This window comes from Thamnophis sirtalis, unplaced genomic scaffold (genome assembly GCF_051295495.1).
Source record: "Thamnophis sirtalis isolate CommonGarterSnake01/CBP01778 unplaced genomic scaffold, rThaSir2_p1.2 scaffold_3, whole genome shotgun sequence".
Classification (NCBI taxonomy): domain Eukaryota; kingdom Metazoa; phylum Chordata; class Lepidosauria; order Squamata; family Natricidae; genus Thamnophis; species Thamnophis sirtalis.
The window spans coordinates 101,849,524-101,874,941 of NW_028261383.1; the positions used below are offsets into that span (position 1 = coordinate 101,849,524).

Consider the following 25,418-nt stretch of genomic DNA (forward strand, 5'->3'; position numbering starts at 1 on the left):
AACTATAAATCTAAGATTTAAAGAATTTGAAATAAACAACAAAAAGCTAAATAAGAATTTAACTCAAAGTTATAAGTGAATTAAGGGACCACACAAATTTGGAATACTAGTGCTTTTGTGATAAGATTTTGGAAATAATTATATATAAATAGATAACACTTTTGTGGGAAGCAAATTGTTTAAAGTCATAAGAGAAATTTGAGACTTTGTGATTTCAGAAATTGGACACAAGAGGGAACTAAAGATTCCAGATAGAAAAGGAAAAACAAAAAGAGAAAAGCCTGCCTTTTCTTTTAGGTCAGTATTAGTACTATTTTTATGGTTTCTGTCCATTTAGTTTTTATTTTATACCCGTTCATTGCTAGGCCCTTAATTTTTGGGGAAATTCTGCAGTGACTGATTCTAGAATTGTCATTTTTAGCTTCCTGAAAGCTGTCTGAAATGTATTAGGAAGATTACTTTGAGTGCTATCCTGATACCTTTCTGTTGTGGGGTCCTTAGTGCTCTCTGAGCTTGGTTGTTTTCTTGCAGATGTTTCATTATCAAATTATTTAACATCATCGTGCTAGAAGGAAGTGGGATTTGCTCTTATTTTTATATATTAGTGGCTTAGTCTATCAGCCTATCTATTTTTTTCCCATATTTTTTTTATTTTCCATTTTCATAGCATATAATTACATGTATACTATTACATAGTCAATATCATGTTGTAATATTAAGTAATTACATCAATTCATCTTGCCATCAACTACCAAAGGGGGAAAAAAACAGTTATTGGCTCTTCTGCTTTCCATACACCATATTTATACCTTATCCGACACTTTCTTCCCCCTCTCTCCTCCCCCTCTCTACCTCCTTTCTCCCCTCCATCATCCTTTTCTACTCTACTTCCCCTTCCTTTCTCCTTCTCTCTTCCCTTACCACTCCTCCTTATACACCTCATCTACCCTCCCTCACCCTCTCTCCTGTCCCTCTCTTCCTATCTTTCTTCTCTCCTCTGTTTCCCACTCTTCCTCTAATTCACTTGGTGTATTTCAGCTTCTGAGCAAACTCCCTTTTGTGTTGATGGTATTTATAATTCCATTTCAATATACATAAAAAAGAAAAAATAGCAGTATACATATACAATCATGTTACCTTAAAATCCAACACCCCTCCTCCAACCTAGTATACTCCCCTCCCTCCCACCCTTCCCCCCCAACCTTCCCCCCCCCCCCCGACTTCCCAGAACCAATACAAGGTATAAATCTTAAACAAAAACAGTTTAAAATATACTTAAAGAGAAAATTAATAACATCTTTAAATTGAACTTAGCTCCTCCTTGTTAGGCTAACTATAAACAATTTGTATCATTCCTCATCTTAATCATAAGCTATCTGAAATTTCCTAGACCCATATTTATTTTGAATATAGTCAATCCATTTTTCCAGTTTCGTTTATATATCTCGTTTGAATAGTCCTTAAGATATGCAGATATTTTAGCCATCTCTGCTAAGTTTGTGACTTTCAATGTCCATTCTTGGAAGTAGACAAATCTTCCTTCTTCCAGTATTGCGCCACCAACAATCTAGCTGCAGTTATCAAGTGCAAAATCAAGTTAATCTCTACAGCTGTACAGTCAGTAATTATACCTAATAAAAATAGCTGGGGGGTAAACTTTATCCTTTTTTTAAGAACATTTTGCATAATCCACCATATTTTTATCCAGAATGCCTTAACCTTTTTGCAAGTCCACCATATATGAAAATATGTAGCATCCATACAATCATATCTCCAGCATTTAGGTTGTAAATTCAAATAAATAGAAGCCAATTTTTTAGGATCTAGATGCCATCTGTAAAACATCTTATAAAATTTTTCTCTCAAGTTTTGGGCCTGTGTAAATTTTACATTTCTCACCCATATCTTTTCCCATGTATCTAACATTATCAGCCTATCTATTGTTAGGCGTAGTCTTGGTGATTCCTTGATTAAGCTGTTGTATACTGTGAGCCTGTTTGTCTGAGTTGATAGTTCCTTGATTGAGGTATTGTTTGGAATAATAAAGAATGAAGCTTTCTGATATGTGTGTATGTATCGTATATATCAGAAGACAACACAAAACCATTTTGATAGGCATTTGAGTAAGCATATATAGCATTTCCTGCTTATAGTTAGTATTTATGAATCCCAAAAGGATAGTGCAGATGCTAACAAGAGCTTTAAAAGTTTTGAAGATTTGTCTCTTACCTTGAGTTTGGCCACAGTCCCAGAATAAGGTCAGGGGTGTGATTATTATTATCTGGAGGACTCCTATGGGGAACACTCCACTGTGAATAATGGATATTAGGTACTATTAGTGAAATTGGGAATCAGTTTGGACTGCTTCGGCTATGCCAGCTTCCCCAGCAGATTTGGTCAAATTTGACCAGATTAGTGGTGGAGTGTCCTAGTGTTATGATGCTGGTATAGTTCAAAACTGCCTTTTCTGGATGCAGAGTGAGAAGTGTTTTAGGAATGTATGTTCACCATGGCAACCATAGATGTAACCTAGATTATTGAGGGCCTAATGCACAGCAGAGGTCTCTAGAATTGTTTTTTATATTGGGATTGTGGTAAAATAATTTGGATATAGGGAAAATTAGAATCAGTCCCTTGTCATAATGAGATCACTTTTAGATGACTTTGAAGTTCTCTACAGCCATCTCCCATTTTAAGGAGGTAAGACCCATTAGATTATTCCACCCAAGTGGACCTGTTGAGAGTGAGTTTGAGATTTATTCTGAGGCTGCAGTAGAGTTTGGCTGAGATATTAATCACTAATTGAAAAGAGGGACATTTAGACTTGGCCACTGCTTGAAAAAGCTGGTAGCTGCTATAGCTTGGAAGGCTTTTGTATATATCCTTTTAGGTGCTAATTATGCATGCTTCTAGATTGAGAGGCACTATTTACCATCACTTATGCCCTGGTCACCGTCTGTCAGGGTTGTGGCAATGCTTTCTAGTAAGATTGACCTTGACGATTGTTTGAAACTAGCAAGTGATCTTGCAAGCAGAGCAGACAATTCTGGGGGTGCCTCAGTATTCCCATGTAGCCTCTATATTGTGAGCTGCATTGGGCTTCTGGGTGCAATTCAAGTTAGTGGTGTATCATCTGTAAAGCACTTCATGGCACAAGGTTGGGTAATTTGTAAGACTGTCTTGGGTCCAATTATTATTTCTGCAATTCCATGAGATCTAACATTGTGAGCATTATTAAACATTGTCCTCTGATGGGAATCCAGAAGTATGCCTTCTCTGTCATAGCCCTTGCCCTGTGGAACAGCATACCCTCTGAGATTCAGATGGTCCTGAACCTGTTGGCCTTTTGTAAAGTGTTGAAGACTAGTTCTCCTCTGGACAGTGAGCTAGACTGTCTGTCTTTGGTGATGTAATTGTATATCTTAAGAGTCATCCTGAGTGTGATGTGTTTTTTTAACCTTTTTTATTTGCAGTTATTTTAAGTAACAGTTGTGTCAAGTGGGCAGTCATAGAAACTGAGGTAATAGTTAATTAATGATAATTCCTCAGGCGGCCTTAGGCTATTGTATAAGTATTCTGATACCCCATAATGCTGCATCGAATAGCTCTCTTAATTATGATTTCTATTTTTAAAAAAATACCCTGCAACTTCTAAGAAAAGTTGGGCTTTGGGTGGACTTTGTATTATGGCAGAAATGAGAGGCATGAATTTTCAGGGAGAATAAGTATCTCTAAATAATACAAAATGCATAAATTTGCCTAATTAATATGAATATCCTTAAAGCTATTTTTTGTCCTAGTTTCATTTGGGTAGCCAAGGGTATTCTTAAAAACAAAATTTACATTGAAAATTGTCTTTCTTAGAGAAAGGCCTGTGACACTTGAACAGTAGATGTTATCCTTTAAGCATCTAGGAGTAACAGAGAGAAATCCACCAATTTGCCTCCTACTAAAGGTGTGGCATGGGGGGAGTTGACAATGGCCACTGCTTGTTCAAATGACTGGTTTTGTGATAGCGCCAGCAACATCCTCTCAAAATCCCAAAGTCCCTACTGGAACAATTGCTTAGTCCTGCCATGAGCTAAGTAAGTTAATTTGAGGAAGGTTTGAAACATTTCTGCTGGACTTCGCTGTTGTTATAGTTCGGAAGGAAGCAGCATCTGCTCAACCTTCAAAGGAAATTGTATCACAGGAAGCAGAGGTATCTATGGGTTGCGATCAAAACAATCAAGAAGGCAGCCACGATGATACAATCAAAGCACTGCTTGTTCTTTTATGTGCATTGCCCAATATCTTATGGGCAGCTACCCAATGAAACATTGATCTTGTCTGCTCATCTTTGAGAAAAAGCCTAAATTTAAAATGACCAAGCAGAAACACTATAGTTTGTTCACTCAAATGATGTAACTTGGGGAAGAAATAAGTGGCTATCCTTCCAAAAAGTGTCCCAAGAAACAGGAGGATATTTCAAATGATGTGGCTCATGGGATCAAATGGGCTGCTTCTTCCTAGAAGACTTCATAGGTTTTAATTGAATTGGTTCCTGTTTCTTGGAGCAGTCATTTAATACCTTGAATGTGCTCTCTTGGAAGGGTATGCTAGTGCCATTAATAGGCCTCAGGAAATTGCTGCATTTTTTCATCTGATACATTTATAATGTGAAAGAGCTTAAAAGATTTTCTGCCTTCTCAATTTTCTTCTGCTATGATCATATATATATATATATATATATATATATATATATATATATATATATATATATATATATATATATATGCACTTCTGCTATGATCATATATATATACACACACACACTATCCTGCTTAGTCATGAGAAACCAGCTGTGATTTAATTTTTAATTTATAAATAAATTAAACCTTGGACACAAACTGAAAATTGTATTTTTCAAAAGGGTTTCCTTTGAGGGTTTAATATGTATAAAAATAGGAAACAGCAAGACATCGTTGATATTATAGCTGCGGATTTTGCTAGCAAGTTTTTAGCAAAAGGGAAAATGTAGTTTTACTGTATCTCTTCCCTACATCTCCATTCCCTTCAGAAACTTCTTGGGCCTTTTGACTTTTTAATTTACCATATTTAAAAGTAGCTAATGTGACTGAGGTTAATATATAATCTGTTCAAAGTACGTTATATACTCAAATGAACTCTGCTTGTATTCATTTTCAAGCTTTAACTATCACTCTTTTAAGGAAGGAATGGGGTGAAAAATGTTTTATGCACCAGACTATTAGAATCCCTTTTAATTTAAATGACAAAGACAAACCCGGGGTCTTTGATGAGTCTTGTGATAGGTCAGGTGTGGGTTTGTCAAGTGAGGGTCATTGGGAGGTGAAGTGTTGGCGGGGTAGCTTGTGTGAGTTGGTTAAGGGTCGGTGCTATCTCTGGTCGGCTGTGTGGTTTATTTAGATTCTGAGGGGTTCGAAGGCTGGTTGTAGGTCAGTGTGTCTGTTGATGAAATTGCTTGTGAATGCTGGCTTCGATGAACTCACGAGCGTGGCATATGGTGCATGGCCGGTGATTTTTGTGTTGCTCCAATCAAACTGGTGCTATTTATAAGCTAAGGAATGGTGTGAGGAAAACTGTGGAATCCCATCTATTATCTTTGGATCAATTATTACCCTGTCCCTTGCCATGAATTTCCTAGGGGAGCCGAGCAAGATTTTTTTTTTTGTCTTAGGCTATGATTGGCAATTTGAATAGAGGAAGACTTGTATAGGAAGACTTGATCGTCGGTAATAAGGATTGTTGAATAAGAAGGACTTTGGCCACCACAAATTTTGCTTCTAAATAAGAATGTCCTTTCTTCTACCATGACCTCATAGCTTTCCTCTTTCTCTTTTCTTCTTGAGATTGTATCATCTCTGCTTTAATGAACCTTTCTGAGCCACCATTCCCAGTGGTAAAAGAGGGAAATGAGGGGAAACGTGTCTGGACTATTGTTAGCCAAATAAGTCTCCATGTTTAAGAGAAAAGCTGTCTCTCCCTTCCCAGCTTTCATCATAGTCTTCTGTTTGAAAGAAGAGAGGTGTTTTTTCTTTCTCAATAAGTCTATTTCAAATGCAACTACTAGCATTCACTGAGAGTTGGGCTCTGTTTTATTTTGCATCCACAACAATGGTTCTTTGGTTATTATAGTTTCTGAGATATCCTGCTGTTTAATCACTCAGTATCTTTTTAATACTCAGCTTAAGTCCAGCAATATTTCCTTTTAACTAGTTTTTTAGACCCTTAGATAGGTTCTTTCTGATCGTTTAATTCTTGGAGGGAACAACTTAGTCAGCTTTTACATGGTAAATAATAGTCAGGAATGGCAATATTGACATAGGATCATGAATTGAATATATAATATATAAGGGAGTAAATAGAGAAAAATATTAAAACAGCTGAATGAGGGCTTACATGGTGATATAGGGCAACTTTGAGTCCTTCCACACAATTGTTTAATTCACAAAAAGTATATAGATTGTGTCATTTTGAAACATCCAAGAAATATTCTTGTAAAAGGACTATGGAGATTTATTCACATTCCTTTCCCTCAAAGCAGTAGCAAATAAAACCCAGCAAAAGAAGAGAAAGCAATTGGCAAGCACTTAAAAATTTCTTCCTCTGAAGTGAGTGCAACATTAGGAGAAGGAGCTCCAGTTTTGTCTTTTTTAACAGGGAACTTCCAGACATCAAGAAGTTGCAAAAGCCATGGAAGAAATATGTGTTCACATGTGTTAAAGCTAACGAAGTGGAAGGGAATGGTTCCAGTTCCAGACTAAAATAGAATCAAAGCTAACTTCTTTCACCAGAATGTAGGTGCAAGATATTCTATCTATGGTCACCTGGTCCTAATTATGCAATGTGCTTTGCAACTCTCCCCCCCCCCCCCAAATATAGATGATTCTAGCCCCTGTGAAAACTGTTCCCACAATTGCAGAACCTAGGCAGTAGAATTGCAAGATGTGCCTTGATCTGTTTTCCTGTCCAACTGGCTCTGGTTCTTTCACTACAGTCCTGGGTGGTTTCTTGACCAATACTATATACCTTTAGTTATAGAAAGTATATCTTCAGTTATTTTAAAAGAAAAAGAAAAAACAGGCCGTCTCAGTTGTAACTAACATTAAAACCAGGAAGTGGGATTAAGTGAAAAGATACTAGCAGGTTCTTTCAGTAATTTAAACACTGGATATTTATTCAAGGATGGGAAAGGAGGAAGAGGAAAATGCCTACTAGTCTTGCCAAAAGAAAATGTAAGAAGGGCCTCTGTTATGGATCTCAAGAAAGTATATACAGTATTAAGTATAGTCCTCAACCTAGGGCCACAGTTGAGCCCAAAATTTCCATTGCTAAGCAAGGCAGTTAAATGAGTCACGCAAGATTCTACAACCTTTCTTGCCACAGTTGTTAAGGAAACCACTGCAGTTAAGTGAACCATGATAATCCAGTGTATCCAGCTTCTCCCATTGACTTTGCTTGCCAGAAGCCCCCTAGGAAGCTTACAGATGACAATTTCAGGACCCCAGGATGCTGCAATCATAAATGCATGCCAATTGCCAACTATCTCTAACGGGAAATGGCATGCAGCAGGAAGCACAACTTCCAGGATGGTACACGTGATGGCTTTGCCACCCCATTGTACAAACTTTTACACTTAATAATAATAAATAACAATAATAAATAATAATAATATATGTATGTATGTAGAAATGCAAGTAGAAAAATAGGAACCACCTTTGGTGGGAAGGTAACAGCATTCCATGCACTTTTGGTGTTTAGTCATCCCTATATATGCGAGGGGAACCTTTACCCTGTTGTGTGTGTGTGTGTGTGTGTGTGTGTGTGTGTGTGTGTGTGTGTGTGCGCATGCTGCCTAACTCCCAGCAACTATGGGCACTGATTTGGATATTGGCTTTGTTTAAAAAAAAATGTCTCCAAATCCCCATCCCGGTGCTGTAACCCTTCAGCAGGGAGGACCTATAAAACCCTTTCCAAAAATGCTCTGGCAGTAAACTTTGAATTGAAACAAACTCGAAAACTGGATGATCTCGAAAGGGCTTTGGAGAAGTTGTGACCTTTGTTGATCCTACTGAACTGCACCACCGATGAAGTCCCAAACTGGTTTTCTTTATTGCCCTTGACTTTCTCTTTTTGTGTTGAGTTCCTTATAAAGAAGAAAGTGTCTTCTTTCCGTAGGTACTCTAAAATGATAGCTCTACACTATATTTATTCCTTCAATTTATGTGATTACCCATCTGAAAAACATAACTCTGGCCAATTATCCATTAAAAATAAGATAAAAACATAACAAGCCAATTAATAACATAGACCATCGCGAAGATAAATGACCAAAACAATAACACAACCATGATACAGGCTTAACCCCAAATCCAGTGGCCCAGGCTTGGTAACAAAAACCTGGTCTACAGAGTCTCATGGGAAGCCAGTAGAGTCGGAGAAGTTTAATTCTCTGAAGGAATGATTTTTCAGAAGTGGGTGCCACAATAGAAAAGAGAATCCGGGAGAGATGGTCCCACAAATGACCCAAGAATGGGGGGCTTGAAAGGTGACCACCAACACTCTGAGTTGAGCTCAGACGTATACTTCAGCTGGAAACCACTGCAGTTTGTGGAATAAAGGTCAATGTGCCAAATGAGGAGTGCATGTAACTGCCCACCCCACCGCATTTGGTAACCACTGAAGCTTCTGAGTACTTTTCAAGGACAGCCCCATGTATAGCAGTCCAGTTGGGAGGTGACCAAGGCATGAGTAACCATGATCACGGTCCAGGAATAGGCATAAGTGGTGCCCAACATGTAAATGTGCAAAGGGCCCTTGTAGCCACAGCTACTATCTGCTCTTGGAGCAGGAGCCGTAAATCCAGGATGTCTCAATAAGTACTCTATCTGGAGTACTTGCAAGCTCATCCACAACTCCAAGATGGAAAATCTCCTGCTCCTGCTACAACTCAGCCGGTTCGGACAGGTTCAGGTGAACCAATAGTTCCGGCGATTAGAAGGCCCCGCCCACCCACCCCTGAGGTCTCTCCTATATTTTCTTTGAAGCCTAGCTGATAGGCGCGGCAGAGCGGATTGCCGCACCTCATCTGTTTTACTCACCAGGGCTGCAGTAGAAGGTAAGTTTTAGAGCTGTTATCAAATTGACTGCATGTGTGCGGTGCATACGTAAAGTGTGCACTCAGCGAACCGGTTGTTAACACCAGTTGAATCCCACCACTGGACCAATTGCTTCTCGGTGTTTCAAAATAAGATTGGTCCCTATAGAAAAGAAGCAGGTTTTCATGCAACCGGCTTGTGGCAACTCATGAGTAAAAACAAACCTGCACCTTTTGTTATTGGAAGCAGTTCATCTACAAGCATGTGCTGACTCAGCTCAGTTGCCAGGTGCAAGTCAAGCAGCCCACAGCAGGTTGTGATTTGGTCAAGGATGTCACAATGATAGCTGGGAGAGTGTGCTAATTAAATTTCCCCAGCTGGTTCTCCTGGCAAATATAATTCTTCAAGACATGAGTCAGCTGGATTCCAAGCATTTGACCTACATTTTTGTGGCATTCTTGCTGAGCAGAGTTTCCCATAGTTGCGAATTCCAGCATGCATATCTCTGAGCCTTCAGTTAATTCAAGATTTCAATTGTCTGCTATAATTGAATATTGATTATTGAGTGTGGGAATTGCCTTGAAAGTTAGTCAAAGGAAATATGTTTCAAATATATCACTTTAGTGATGAAAGTAAGCTAAATAGCAATAGCAGTAGACTTATATACCGCTTCATAGGCCTTTCAGGCCTCTCTAAGCGGTTTACAGAGAGTCAGCATATTGCCCCCAACAATCTGGGTCCTCATTTTACCCACCTCGGAAGGATGGAAGGCTGAGTCAACCCTGAGCCGGTGAGATTTGAACCGCTGACCTGCTGATCTAGCAGTAGCCTGCAGTGCTGCATTTAACCACTGCGCCACCTTGGCTCTTGGCTCTAAAGTAAACCACGTGTTCAGATACTGGGAGAAAGGATGAATTCAAGGTATTTCGTGTAGAATGAAATGAATATACAGTATTTAATGAATGCACAATTAAGTAAAATGTCAATATAACATCCTCATATAGATATTAGATCCTGAGTGTGGGATTAAGATTCATGTTAAAATTGTAATATAGCTATAGTGTATAATATATTCAAAAAATTGGAAAAGAAATGCCTTTGCTTCAAATGATATCTATGAATTCAAGCTGAAGTAATAATATTCTAATATTAGTATAATGTTCTGATATTATGCACAGTGGTGGGCAAATAACAAGCAAGTGGTGATAATTATCACTGTTTTAAGATTTATGATCAAAGTGGAGAGTTTTTAGTTTTTTTGTTTGCTTTATAGTAGACCTGTAATAACTGACACGCAAAAAGTTTAAAAAATCCCAAATTCCTCAGAAGACACATTGAAAACCTCCCAATTTGACTAGTTCATGAGAAGTTTTTCAAAGGTCTACTGAATTTAGGATGTTTCCCGATGTGGGTTTCAACAATTATTTTCCTCTGTCTCGCTCACCATTTTTTCTGCCTATCATTCCTGTCTTTTTGTTTACCAGAAAGGAACTGAGGAAGAATAATATGGAATAGCTGAGAAATATCTTTTGACTGGTAGCACTGGGACATTTATATGTGAAAGCTTCTTGATGTCCATAGTAGCCATTAGGTGTAGCTATATGAATGGGATCAGTCATATACATCTAGAGTGAAGGTAAGATAGCTATCACATATTGGGTATGGTATTCCATTAAGTTGAATAATCAACCTATTTTCCAAAGCACCAGAAGGCAAGCCAAGAAACAATGGATGGAAACTAATTAAGAAGACAAGCAACCTAAAACTAAGGAAAAAACTTCCTAACAATGAGAACAATTAACCAGTGGGACTGCTTGCATTCAGAAGTTGTGAGTGCTTCATTACTGGAGGTTTTTAAGAAGAGACTGGACAGCTATTTGTCTGAAATTATATAGGGTCTCCTTCTCGAGCAGGAAGGTTGGGTTAAAAAACCTCCAAGGTCCCAACTCTTATTCTGAATTATCCGGAACCCAAACTTTGAGTTCACTTGATGCATTCCTTAATCTATGGAGTCCTAATATGAAAGGAACATACTTCTTCAGGTGGTCTAAGAATATAAAATCTATATACTGTATGAAGTGGAATAAATGTGCACTAATTCCGCATTTCTCTCCCTGTTTGTGGGCAGGGAGATTAGTGTATCAGTTGGAGATTCTGAAGTGGTTGTTGGTTTTATTTTGGCTGATTGTACATTTTGTGCTTGTTGCTGGTTTTAAATGTTATTAGCCTTACAGAGTTTTTTGAGATGAGCAGCCGAATACATAATAATAAAACTAAATAAAAATTAAAGAGAGAATGGAAACCCATTCCGAGAATACCCTCTTCCCATATCCCAATTACTTTCTGCTGAAAACTAAGCTAGGTATGCTGCTGTAAAAGATAGTAGAATTGTTGAGGCTATTCCTCCTTTCAACCCTTTAATTGCAAATGCAGCCAACTGTAAATGGAAGTTACCAAGTCCAGGAGTCCCTGGTGTGTGTGTTTGTGTGTGTGTATGCATGCATGCGTGAGAGAGAGAGAGAGAGATCCATTTCTTTGCCCATCATCCTCAAAGATTAAATGCGCGCGCACACACACACACACACACACACACCCTCCCACTTGCTGTGGGTTCTTTCATCAAGTAGTGGGCAGATAGACTATCTAAGCCTCCCTCAAAATGCCACAGGCTTGGCACGTTAAGTTTTTCTCAGCAAAAAGTATTGAGGAAATCCTTAGTGGAAATCGTTAACAGGAAGAGGAAAGGAGAGGATGTGATGAATCAAAGCACAGAAGGAATAAAGGAAGGAACTCTTTATTTACTCCCACTATTGACTTTCAAATAATTCACACAAGTGTTGAAAGTCACGCTCACGGGACACTGACTTCAAATTTCCGCCACCCACCTTATCTTAGGAAAATATGAGCTGTACGGGTAGGATCTGGCAATGGTTGACCGCTGAGAATTGCCAAAATTTCTAAATATACTCATCTGACAATCTTAAGCAAAGTAAATTCAGTTACACTTTCAAATCATTGTAGAAAACTAATTGGGAACTTCTGTGATTACTTGAGTAACTCTCCCATGAGTAGATCCCTTTGACGTACATGCTTAACCTATAAGGTAGATCCCTTTGACTACATGCTTAACCTATACTTTTCCAAAGGAACTGAGTGTCCATCATATCCTCACTCACATTTCTGTGAAGTAGATTATGTTCAGAACGGTGGCTACTCAATAGTCACCCTTCCCAGCTGAATGGGATTTTAGTCCAGTATTTCCCTCCTTCTTCAGATTTAACTGGCCTACACTAGTTTTGTCTTTAGGTCCCCACAAGAAGTAGAGACTCCCTTCCTACCATGTTTCCTCGAAAATAAGAGCACTTGGCCTTATTTTCGGAGAGGTCTTATTGTTTTTGAGATGCAGGAGGCTGCAAGCGTGGTCACCTCATGGCGGCTGCTGTGTTGCAATATTTTCGGGGAAGGGCTTATTTTAGCACATGTGCTCAAAAGCCCGATTGGGCTTATTATCCGGAGAGGTCTTATTTTTGGGGAAACAGGGTATATAGTTACATTTAAAATACTTGAATATGAAATAGATCTTTTGCTTTTCCAGCAGGCCTTCAAGACTATGGTGGAAATAAGGGTGTCCATGCATTTTGCCATTTTGCTCAGGAAATATATTAAAAGAACAGCAGAAAATTGCAGAAGACACTCCCACACAGTTGCCAAAGGAGAAGCGGGGAGAGGTAGGGGGTTTGAGACATATAGCTTGCTTCCTCTTTGCCCACTCTTGCTTCAGTGGCTGCTAAGGTGAGAAATTTCATCATGAGCCCTGGCCTTTGACTGAATCACAAGAGACTTGCTAGATATGGGGAAACAACCTGCTATGTCATTTGCTCTGAATTTTGCTGGTAAGGTAATCAGCTTTTGTCTAGCAGATTTTTAGAAACTGTACAATTTTTAGAAGCTATACAAAACCTAGTAGATATTTAGAAGCTATACTCAGTACCAGGGTGAAGCCCAAAGCAGTATCTTCTAGCTTGTCTCACTCATGAATTGGGGAGAAACAAAGGCAACATCATACAGACTTGGCCACAAAAAAAAAAGTTTGTATTGTGGTTAGGTGCAAGTGGGGAAGGGTCGTGCATCTAACTCTGCAGACCTTTTGGAGATGCACTCAAAGTCAAGTTCAGTAATGACTCTGTTTATATTTAATCGCAGTTCATCAGATAAAATGTGGTACTCCACTTGATTTCCCCTCTCGTACTCCAATCTTGAAGCCAAATAAAGGTTTTTATCCAAAGTAGGAGAACTAATTAACAAGAAATAAGCACCACGAATTAAAAACATGAAGGTCATTCCACATGTAGAACATCAAGACCATATCTATTATAGGTATGCCAATTAATCAGCCTTCCAGTTCAGAATGTCCTCACCAAGGTACAAGTTTTATGCACACTTGGCCAACATGCAAAATCTAAGAATATATTCCAAGAAGCAAAGGGCAGCAAAAAAAAAAAAGATTTCTGTATTATTTGTGGTCTTGCATGTGAAGAGTAAGTATTAACCTTGTAGGCATATACTATGTAGATATTACTTAGGACCACGAACCATGTTCTTCATCCTCCTCCGAAGGAGATAACAAGATATGGACAACTATTGTTACATTCTTAAAGTTTTAAAGATTGTGGTTTTTATGAAAGGGTTATTTTGCCATCTAAAATATTCTGCTTGATTTCGTTGGCAAAACACTTTTTCCATTATGAAAAAGGTTCCTTTTCATCAAGAACAGGAGCATGGCAAATAATTTCGGTCAAGTTTTGTGGTCTACTAATTTCAAAAGAAGACAATTCCCTGACAGGTAAGGTTGTAATTTTGTACATTTTTACTGAAAATTTTGAAATAAATATCTTAAGAATGGGCTGCAGTTATTTGAATTCTGATGGTGACATCAAATGTGATCATGCAGTAAAAAAACACCTTTGAACTATGGTGATGTTTTTGCATTTAACCGTTTTGGCCTTCTACCTATGTTAGAAGGAAGGTTATTTTTATGTTTTGATAGTGGAAATTGAATTAGACATAAAGAAAAAAATTAACATTTCTCCTATAACTTGAAGAAGAGAATGTGGTCTTGGACGTCACTGAGAAATGAGGATTGTTTTTTCTGAGTGGAGATATTGACTGTTTTACATTCTTTGCAAAAGATCAATCCTTTATAGCAGAGGATTTCATTTACTATTTTGAAATACAAGATTATTTTTTTCCTAGCCAAATATAGCCATTTAATAGGATTTTATGTCAGGGTTTGGCAGTGTGAAGATAAAAACTCTTCTGTTTTTCAACTTCTGATCATCTTATTTCTTATGGAAAATGGGAGTTTCAGTATACAACATCCATTTTAATCTGTTTCTCAGAGAACTTTATTGACTGTAATAATTACATTTATGAATCAATTCATTCTGCCATTTTATTTTTTAAAAAAATTAAGCATTTTAAGTTTTCCCCTGCCTTTGATCCATGACCTCATAATTTCACATCTGGAACTGACCTGGAACAAACCTAAAACCTCTGGATGTACTGGACTAGTTCAAGTAAGTTTTCTTCTGTGTTTTGATTTTTGTTACACTTTTATTGTTACCCAAATTGGCCTTTTCTGTGAAACTAAAATATTTAAAACAAAGGAAAGATGCTATATAATCTATGCAATTTAAATGTCCAATTGTTATAAATGTAGGGTACCTTGCTAGCAGAGGTACCTTCTTCTTAGACAAAATAAAGGTAAAGGTTTCTCCTGTCCAGTTGTGTCTGACTTTAGGGGGCAGTGCTCATCCTCATTTCATAGCCGAAGGAGTCAATGTTGTCTGAAGACATCTCTATGGTCAGGTGGCCAGCATGACTATTATGCCGAGGCACATGGAACGCTGTTACCTTCCCAGAAAATTGTTGTTAGTTGCGAAGTCATGTCTGACCCATCGCAACCCCATGGATAACGTTCCTCCAGGCTTTCCTGTCCTGTACCATCCTCTGGAGTCAATTTAAGCTCCTGCCTACTGCTTCGGTGACTCCAGCCAGCCACCTCATTCTCTGTCATTCCCTTTTTCTTTTGCCCTCAGTCTTTCCCAGCATTAGGCTCTTCTCCAGTGAGTCCTTCTTTCTCATTAGGTGGTCAAAGTATTTCAGTTTCATCGTCAGGATCTGGCCTTCTAAAGAGCAGTCAGGGTCCTCTTCTAGGACTGATTGGTTTGATTGCTTTGCAGTCCAAGCGACTCACAGGAGTCTTCTCCAGCACCATAGTTCAAAAGCCTCAATTCTTTGGCGCTCAGCCTTTCTTATGGTCCAACTTTCACAGCCATGCATTGCAACTGGGAAAACCATAGCCTTGACTATACACACTTTTGTTGGCAGGGTGATGTCTCTGCTTTTTAGTGTGCTGTCTAGATTTGCCATAGCTTTCCTCCCCAGGAGCAAGTGTCTTTTAATTTCTTGGCTGCAGTCTGCATCTGCGGTGATCTTGGAACCCAGGAAAATCTGTCACTATCTCCATTTCTTTCCCATCTATTTGGCAGGAATTGAGAGGCCCTCTCAATTGCCATGATTTTAGTTTTCTTAATGTTGAGTTTCAAGCCAACTTTTGCACTCTCTGCCTTCACCCGCATCAAGAGGCTCTTTAATTCCTCTTCACTTTCTGCCATTAGAGTGGTGGTATCTGCCTATCTTAGGTTGTTGAGATTTCTCCCAGCAGTCTTAATTCCAACTTTCGATTCATCTAGTTCTGCCTTTCTCGTGATGTGCTCTGCATATAAGTTAAATAGGCAGGGCTACAGTATACAAAAGTGGTATCTATTTATCAATTCCATTTGCATATTTTCAAACTAGAGATTGGCAGGAGGCGTGTCAAGTTAAAGAGCTCATCCGATTGCACAGCGCTTGTATGGAATCATCACCATTATATTACAATATGAAATTGCCAGTTCAAGCTCAGCATCTTTAAATACTACTTTACTCAACAGGCAATTTCATATTGTAATATAATAGTGATGATGCATTTCTAAAGAATTGATTGGCCTTCTATTAATTCAGAAGCTAGAAGAGGCTTTGCTTGCATTACCCTGAGTTAATTAAAGGGTAATGTGACCCCTGTGGGTCACAACAAAATATATGTAGTGTATCCCTTCTATGGATATAACAATGACCCTAAACATGACACAGTTCACCTCCCGACTGCTTTAAAAACTGGCACAACAAAGGCGGCTTTAAAACTGCTTCTGGAAATATTTGGAGTGAAAGTTACTTTGTAAGTAGCAAGGGCACAATCATATTTGCCCCAGGTTTCTTTCCCATAATGTTGAGGTAGCTATCACCTGTGGAATGTTTTTAGACCAACCTGGCTCTACCGGCCCTTGTTCTTTTGGAACGGATATGGTTAACATCTTAACTTGGCTCTCTCAAAGCTGATTGGCTGATTAGATCAAGTCCAACAGTACAGGAAGATTTTAGCCTCACGTGGTGAGCACTACTTGATCCACCTCAAGATTGAGTTTCATCGGGAGGATTTCAAATATGTGACCCCAAACATTTGGCCTCATATCAGGACACGGAGCTCTCGCACTGAGAATCTTGGCCGCCTGTAATATGATCCATTTAATGGAACGTGTAAGAATTTTCAGCTGTCCCAACCCCATAAGAAATACTAAGATTAGGTCATGGGTTGTCCTATATGTGTGTAGGACAAAAAAAATATGTTGAATCTGTTTTCTTCACTTTATACATCCAGCAGGCCTTTGTGTGCACAAGACATCAAATAATCAATTTCTTTTAAAACTTTGTGAAAAATTGCCAGTGATTATTCCTGGGACTCTTACTAGCTTCCTGGCTAGTAGAAACATCTGTATCCTCATCTCTAAGATATACCAGGCAAATGTTTGCTCTGATTTGCAAGCTGGGGCAGAGATTCCCTGACAAATCTTGAGCATCTCAGAAACTATCAACAATAATTCCATTTCAGATCTAAATCAACAACATTGCTACAATGAGTTCTGATGTTTATGAACAATTAATTCACCCATCCTGAAAGACATGTTCGCACAACACAATTTCCTATGGTAATTCTGAAAGTACATAGTCAGACTTTTAGTGAGAGATCCCTTTCATTTTCTACAGAAAATGCCTAGTTTGCTGTAAACCCTTGCACCAGGTGAATTAACCTTGTTTTGTGATACATAAGACTTTGACCAGCCTACAGTAGTAAGGCTACACTTGGAATATTGCATCCAGTTCTAGCCACCATGATACGAGAAAGATGTTGAGACTATAGAAAGAGTGACCATTGTGATGAACAGTTGCAGAAATTAATTTTTTTTAAAAGAAACTTAAGTTCAGGGCATTTGCAGATGATTTTGAATTAGTTTTAGACGATCCACTAGAGGGTGTAGAAGCATTAATTGGAAAATTAAAGGACTTTGGTATGTTATCAAGTTTTAAAATTAATAACCAGAAGAGAAAAACTTTAACAAAAATAAAATACTATGATAAATAGGAATTGTATATTATTTTACAGTAAAATAATTGTAAGACATGAAATTAAGAAAGACATGTAGGTGAAATTGAAACAGTCACTACTAGGGAGAACCTCTGTAATAAAAATGAATGTTATATATAAATGAATATAAATTTATATGACAAGGGAACAAAACCATGAGTTAAATATAAAATGTTAGAAGTTGCAAAGAAAAGTGGAGGATTGGGCTTCCTAGATCTGAAATTGTATTTTACTGCTTGGTGTTTGATCTGGATGGAAAAAAAAATAGATGAGAAAATGCTGGGAAATGAGACTTTTAGAGTTGGAAAAGCATGGTCTGAGGTTTGGATGGCATGGATATTTATGGTACAATAAAATTAATGTAGATTTCAAAATCATTTCATTCAACAAGCCATATTGACAATATGAAATAAATATAAACCCAGCAAGACATTTTTAGCACGTTTGATGGAAATTTTAAAAAGTTAAACAGTTTTAGCTTCACATACATATTTTGATACAGAGGATTTTAAAGCTTAATATTCAATTGAAACCAGAATGTGTCCTTTTATGATTAAAAGCCTTGGGATTGTTTCAATATATGATTATTGAATCAAGATTATTATATACACAGAGATTAAAAGATATGATACTGCTCATTGTCAAGTCAAGGACCTTTGGTTTTGGTTTCCCTTGTTATGGATCCTGATTTCTGAAATTGACAAGCAGCTACAGGTAGTCCTCGAATTATGAGCACAAGTGAGCCCAAAGTTTATGTTAAGAGAGACATTTGTTAAGTGAGATTTGCCCCACTTTAGGACCTTTCTTGCCACAGTTGTTAAGTGAACCACTTCAATTAATAAGTTAGTAACATGTTTGTTAAATGAATCTGGCTTCCCCATTGATTGTTAGAAAGTTGCAAAAGGGGATCACATGATCTTGGGACACTACAGTCGTCATAAATATGAGTCAGTTGCCAAGCATCTAAATTTTGTTGACATGATCGTGGGGATGCTGCAAAGGTCACAACTATGGAAAGCAGTCATAAGGCACATGTTTCAGTGCCGTTGTAATGTTGAATGGTCACTAAATAAACTGTCACAAGTCAAGGACTACCGTATTTTTCGGCGTATAAGATGCACCGGAGTATAAGACGCACCAAGGTTTTGAAGAGGCATTTTTTTTTAAAAGTAGGTAGGTAGATATAGGGGTAGAGAGGGAGAGAAAGAGAGAGAAATACAGTAGGTAGGGGGGGAGAGAAAGAGAGTAGTTAGGTAGATAAAGAGAGAGATAGAGAAATCCAGTAGGTAGGGAGAGAGACTGTAGGTATATTGGTAGGTAGAGGGATAGAGAGAGAGAAATAGAGAAATACAGTAGATAGGAAGAGAGAGAGGGTAGGTAGGTAGGTAGGTAGGTAGGTAGGTAGGTAGGTAGGTAGGTAGGTAGGTAGAGGGATAGAAAAAGAGAAATACAGTAGGTAGGTAAGGAGAGAGAGAGTAGGTAGGTAGATGTTTCCAGGTGTATTTATCCATGTTCTGGAGAAGGAAATTGCTGACAATCTGCAGTAACTAAGACTTTGTTTCTGCTGGCACAGCACTTGATCAATGTAATTCTCATCAATCAGTTGAAGAGCTTTCCAAAGGGGGGGATTTTTGCACTCTGCAAACCTCCCCAAAACAGCCCATTTTTGGTGAAAATGAGCACATTTTTTTTTTCAAAAAAAAGGCATGAATAGCCTCGGGGGAGGCTTGCACAGTACTCCTGGAGGGGGGGCAAAAACGAGCAAAAAACGGCTCATTTTTTGTCAAAAAAATTGCACATATAGCCCTATGGAGGCTTATAGAGTGCTGCTGGGGTTGGGGGGACATAAAACGGTCCTTTTTTGCTCATTTCTGCCCTCCCCAGCCCCCAGGAGCTCTCTGAAAGCCTCTATAAGGCTATGCACGGCCATTTTGGTGAAGGGGTGGGGCTTCGGGAGGCAAAAAAATGCCATGTTCGGTGTATAAGACGCACCCAGATTTTCAGCCTCTGAAGATTTTTTCCTCTTTGGGGAAAAAAAGTGCATCTTATACTCCGAAAAATACAGGTTCCTGTATTCTGACAATGATCATCTTGAAATATAAGTATATATCTGGGTTGCAAAACTCCAGTTAATCACCAGATGGTAATATCATAATGGTAGCCTTTTTTTTCTCTTTTAGTTCAGCTATAGGGCCTGTCCAAAGAGGAAGTTGCTTCTCAAAGATACAGAACAATTCCCCTTAAAGTATAACTTGTGCTCTCTCTGTACAAGAGAATGATTGGCACAAACTGTATAGAAATATTATTAGCAAACATAAATCAATAAGTTACTGTTTTCACATTCCATAGGGCTAGTTACTCTTTTGCAAAAACATTTTTTTTTAAACTTTTATTATATTTTTAAAGATACTTTAATAGTTATTGGGGAAAAAACCATTTTATATCAGAACATTTGAAGGGATGAAGTCTGCCAATATTTGAAATTCTTGACTCTTTTAAATGTTACAGTGTCATAAACTTTTCATTTAAAAAAAAGAGATTTAAAGACATGTCCTTCTGTATAATCAGCACTAAATTTCCAATAAATAGGAGTGGGGCTTTTGCATTACCTACTACTGTCAAGATTAACCTTGGGTCAAGGAGAAGATACTATAATAAAGGGATTTCTTTACACCCCACCCCCAACTCCATGCTAGAGTTAGGAGAGCAGGGGAAGTATTGGATGGGTGATAGGCCCATCCCAATTCAAAATTAATTATATGGTCATTGATGATACTAAATACAGCTTTTTGTGTGAGGATGGCAAAATCGTGTATATGTGAAGAAATAGAAATGCATGTTTGTTTTCCCTTGTAATTATGCCTCGCTGTCTTTTTGAGTCTCCTTTGGAGTGATTCCATGTGATGGCACTTTCCCTCTTGGGAAGAAACAGCTATACTCTTTCATCACCCTCATTCCATTTCTCACTGGACTCATTCTCTCTTGATCCTCCTTCAGTCATTCTCCAAATCATCCAACTTTCCACTTCTCTCGATTATCAGCTGAAGAGAATGGTAACTTGGGCAGACCGCTTCTGCCAAGGGATTTCTGATAAAGATAATTATTAAAACAGTCAGCAGCCAGGCTGACCTTTCCAATATAATCTCACTTATTTAGTTGAGGAATGCTATTCCCTTTCATCAAGACTTCTCCCTTCAACCCAATTGGGAGGGGAGAATAGAGGAAAAATACTCCTTTAAATTTCCCCACTCAAGGCCTAGATATACTGGACAGAATGAGCCTTCGGTCAAGGGCTTTTATCTAAATTAGGCAGAAATCTTTTCCAGCAATAATTCATCCTGTTCGTCTTTCAAAAAGAGAAATATCAAAATAGTTAACTGGAAAATTCTGGCAGGGGATTCTCAAACTTTGCTGTGCTACGTGCTCCTAAAATTTGAAATACAATTTGCTTTTATCAACACTTTGGTATCACAAATTCATAAAACTATGCACAACAGATTTTTTGTGTGTGGAATACATACTTCAACCAATATTTTCTTTTATTTAAAGAGAGTAATTATCTATTATGATGTTTCCTTTGAAATGGTTTTTCACTTAATCTCTTTCCCATCTGCATTTATTCCTCATGTAATTTCTTCACATAAAGAAAAAAGCACATAATTGTAAATAACATAAGTCTTCTTCCTATCCTTTATCATCAACTTTGCTATCTATATAGGGGCAATAATTGTCATCGCTCATGTAACTATTAACAACTGTAGCCCTGAACACATAAGAATCCAGTTTTACATTAGCATTTATCAAGAAGAAACATCTTTGGCCTCTTTTAAAAAGCAGCAGAAGATGTGTGCTCAAGAATCTTCTGTGTAAATAAAATAAATCTGTGAATAGACATAAGAACAAATTTAAGTCCAACTAAGTGCAGAAAGAAATTCAGAAATGGCTTCTAGATCCAGATGATGTTTTGAACATTCAGTGGCTTTTCTCAGAACTGATGAGAAACAGGCAAACATATTATTTATATATAAATAGAACATCATATAAATAAACAGTCCCACAAGTTGGTGATATCATTTTTAAAAAAACACGATGGAGTCAGTGCTAATTAAAGCATCCAGGGCAATCTCAAGGCAATAAAAATTGCTCTCAGAAGAATCCATCAGGGAGGCCAGCTAATTTTAAGATGCATCCCATAAAATACAGATTTATAGAGAATAAAGCCTTGGTAAATTCCTTAGTAGGAGGCTGACAAGAAGCCTGGAATGTAGTTACCCGAAACATAAATGTTGTGTGATACATCTATGTGATCTCATAAGCTTCATAAAATAGTGTTTTGCAGGAAGGAAGGGTTAGATTCTTTCTGAACCAAAGAAACATCTTCCAAATCATGATTGTATCTAGCCTCTTATGTCGTTCGAATTGTTATCGCCTGTTCTTAACCTGGAAGACTTCCAGAGGCAAAACATTACATGAGCCAAAAGATGCCCTGATATAGGTTGGTCATTAACCCAGAATGGAAGGAACCATCTTGCCCAGCAGTATTAGGTAACTGACTTCGGGGGGATTTCACATAAACTTCCATGTGAGAAATGAATGATAGGTTTAGCTTAATCCATCTTTCATCAGTTGAATTTATAGATCTCAAGCAACAATGCAGATAATCTTGTATATGTGATATGTATAAGAGATTTAGTGGATTTGAGTGCGAGAACAGATTAGTGATGGACTATGTTTATCCAGACCTTTCCTGGGTTCTAGGCCTGCTTAAAATATGGATTTGCAAGTCTTTCTGGTGTCTGAGTCCTATTGGTTCTCACTGAAATGAAGAACTCAATATTTAGCCGCAAGTATCCCTATTATTGTTATAAGAATAATCCTATAAAAGACTCACTGAGTCATTAGCAGCATATATTATAGTGACATGACTAAAATCTTTACATTATATATTACTCAGTTTCAGGTCCCTAAATTTCACCCAAATGTGGATAACTACATAGCTTCCTATTAATGCAAAACAGCATTGTAAATCCAGCAGAAATATTATACATATTAATTATTTCCTGGACATTATATACCATTCAGTTATTCACACTCTGCTTGCAATTGTTCTCTTGAATACATTTTTCTAAGCACATGCAGACAGGTGCTCACTAAACCTCAGAGAAATTAGACATTATCTCTGAAAATGACTATTACTATACTCTTACTATTAATGGTCTAATTTTCTTGCATTTCCTTCTAATGTCCACTGGAGGGCACTCACTTCTGGCTTTAGGGCAGAGATGGCTACTACAGCTATAGCTATCTGAAAGAAAATGAAAGAGAATGTCTTCCATTGAATGTACTTCTGGAATTAGGAGTTAGAGACAAATAAGCACTCAGGTTCCAGAGCACTGGTGGAGTTGGGGAGTTTTACACTGTGAGTTTTAATAATTTTATGCAGGTAGATCTTCAATCAACATTGTGCAATCTGTAGACTTCTAGATTTTCTGAACTACAAGTCCCAGCATCCATCAAAACTGGTTCTTCTGATTGAGCTTGAGGTATTGGCTCATCAGGTATGCCTTAAGTTGCCCATCCTTACAGGATGATTAAGGGACGTGGTGGCTCAGTGGCTAAGATGCTGAGCTTGTCAATCAGAAGGGTCAGAAGATCGAATCCCTAGCACCACGTAACAGAGTGAGCTCCCGTTTCTTGTCCCAGCTTCTGCCAATCTAGCCATTCAAAAGTATGTGAAAATGCAAGTAGAAAAAGTAGGAACCACCTTTGGTGGGAAGGTAACAGAGTGTCCGTGTGCCTTCGGCATTTAGTCATGCCAGCCACATGACCACGGAGACATCTTCAGACAGCGTTGGCTCTTCGGCTTTGAAATGGAGATGAGCACTGCCCCCTAGAGTCGGGAATGACTAGCGCATATGTGTGAGGGGAACCTTTACTTTTACCTTTTACAGGATTATTAAGGGTAATACTTAATTGACTTTAAAATATGGTCAGCCCAACCTATTCATAACAGGATTTCTTTCACATTCTGGACTTTTGCCCTTCTTACCTTAATGGCACCATTATCGGAACAAGAATTCTTCATCCCTTCATCACCATCTGTGGCAAAAGCGGGATTAGAATTCACCATCTCCAGGTTTCTAACCTGGTGTTTTAACTACCACACCCAATTGGCTCTCATGGATATTTAATATCACAGAGATAAAACGGATAGAGATCGGTGGGGGAGGGGGTTTGAGTTAACAGCACAATTGTGTTCTAAATATATGCATAGTTTTCATCATAAAGGAACTCTGCTGCATATACATTCATTCAGTAATCATCTGTAGTTATATACATCTATACAAATCAGAATGATAACATTTCTAAAAGTTGCAGAGAGTTCCAAAACTGATAGTTTAAAACCTGAAGAAAGGAGGTTGTATAATCCATTGTTATATACCTACCTCTCTAGGTCAACCTTCAAATTCAACCATTCTCTCTCTCTCCCTCCCTCCCTCCCTCCCTCTCTCCTTCCCTCCCTTCCCCCTCTCTCCCTCCTCACTCTCTCCTTCCCTCCCTCTGTGTGTGTGTGTGCGTGTGTGTGTCTTTAAGAGAATCTGCATCTTCAATTCACTTTCCAGCAGGTTCTGTCCAAAGTGGTTTCTCATATTGAGAACTGCTTTATACAAAGTTTCCCACAGACACCCAGGCCCCAATAATTGGACACCTTCATAATGAAACATTTTCATGGGATTTCAATAGCACCAACTAGATTCTAATCTGGCTTATTGAGAGCTATCCCCACTCCTGGCTGGATACTGAGTTCACATAAAGCCACAGCAAACATGGAAAGTTTAGGTCCAGACATACCAAAGAATAGGCTCACAATTTTACCTATTTTCTATCATGATCAAGCAAGTGTTCCCCTGAATAATACATAGATATTTTAATGATACCTTAACCCTTCATACAGAAGGATATCTACAGCAGCATTGGTACCAGAGGTGGTATTCAGCAGTTCTGACCAGTTCTGGAGAACTGGCACCAGAATTTTTTTTTATTTTTTGGAGTATATGATGCACACACACCCCAAAAAAGATGGTGAAGATATGGGTGCATCTTATACACTGAATACAGCATTTTTGGCCTCCCAAAACCCCGCCCCCTTTGCAAAAATGGATGTGCAGAGGGTTTGAGAGGCTTGCAAAGTGCTCCTGGGGGCTGGGGAGGCCAAAATTGAGCACAAAATGGCCCGTTTTTGCTCATTTTTGCCGCCCCCCAGCCCCCAGGAGAACTCTACAAGTCTCCCAAAGCTATTCATGCCTCTTTTTTTTTTGCGAAAAATGAGGCATGCAGAGGATTTGGGAGGCCTGCAGAGTACAAAAACTTTTTTTAAATAATTTACCTCTTCAAAATCATGGTGCGTCTTATACAGTATGCATGTGCTGAAGTGAAATAGATAGCACACAAGCGTTGCCTTCTGTACCACACCTGGCATCTTGAATTTATAGAGGCACTTGGCTGTAAGCTTCCGCACCTTCCTCAGTCAGTGATTACAGATCAATTGCTACAAGACCAATTTGATGAATCGTTTTGGAAGCCTGTGAAATTTTTAGCTGTAGCAGTGGCCATCAGAAGCTCTTGGATCTGTCCTACAACTAAATTTGGAGATTCAGTGTTCTATTTTGTTGCAGTTTGTTTTATTTTGGCTGCTATTATCAATCCCTGAATAGGAGTTTGCTTGCCATTGCAACCCTTACTAGAACTTGTGGGATTTGATTCATCAATAGCAT

At 38.3% G+C, this 25,418-nt stretch overlaps 1 protein-coding gene across 2 annotated transcripts in view; it reads right to left on the reverse strand.

Moving 5' to 3' along the window:
- Window positions 1–25,418, reverse strand: part of LOC148048081 (uncharacterized) — a 74,782-nt gene that overhangs the window by 7,982 nt on the left and 41,382 nt on the right. The window contains exon 1 of one of the 2 annotated variants that reach the window (XM_087709614.1): window positions 23,693–23,834. The exons of the other annotated variant lie outside the window; for it this stretch is intronic. Coding sequence (XP_087565740.1) covers window positions 23,693–23,773 — 81 coding nt within the window. The 5' untranslated portion in view covers window positions 23,774–23,834. Of the gene's footprint in view, window positions 1–23,692; window positions 23,835–25,418 lie in introns of those variants that run through there. 2 annotated transcript variants of the gene reach the window in all.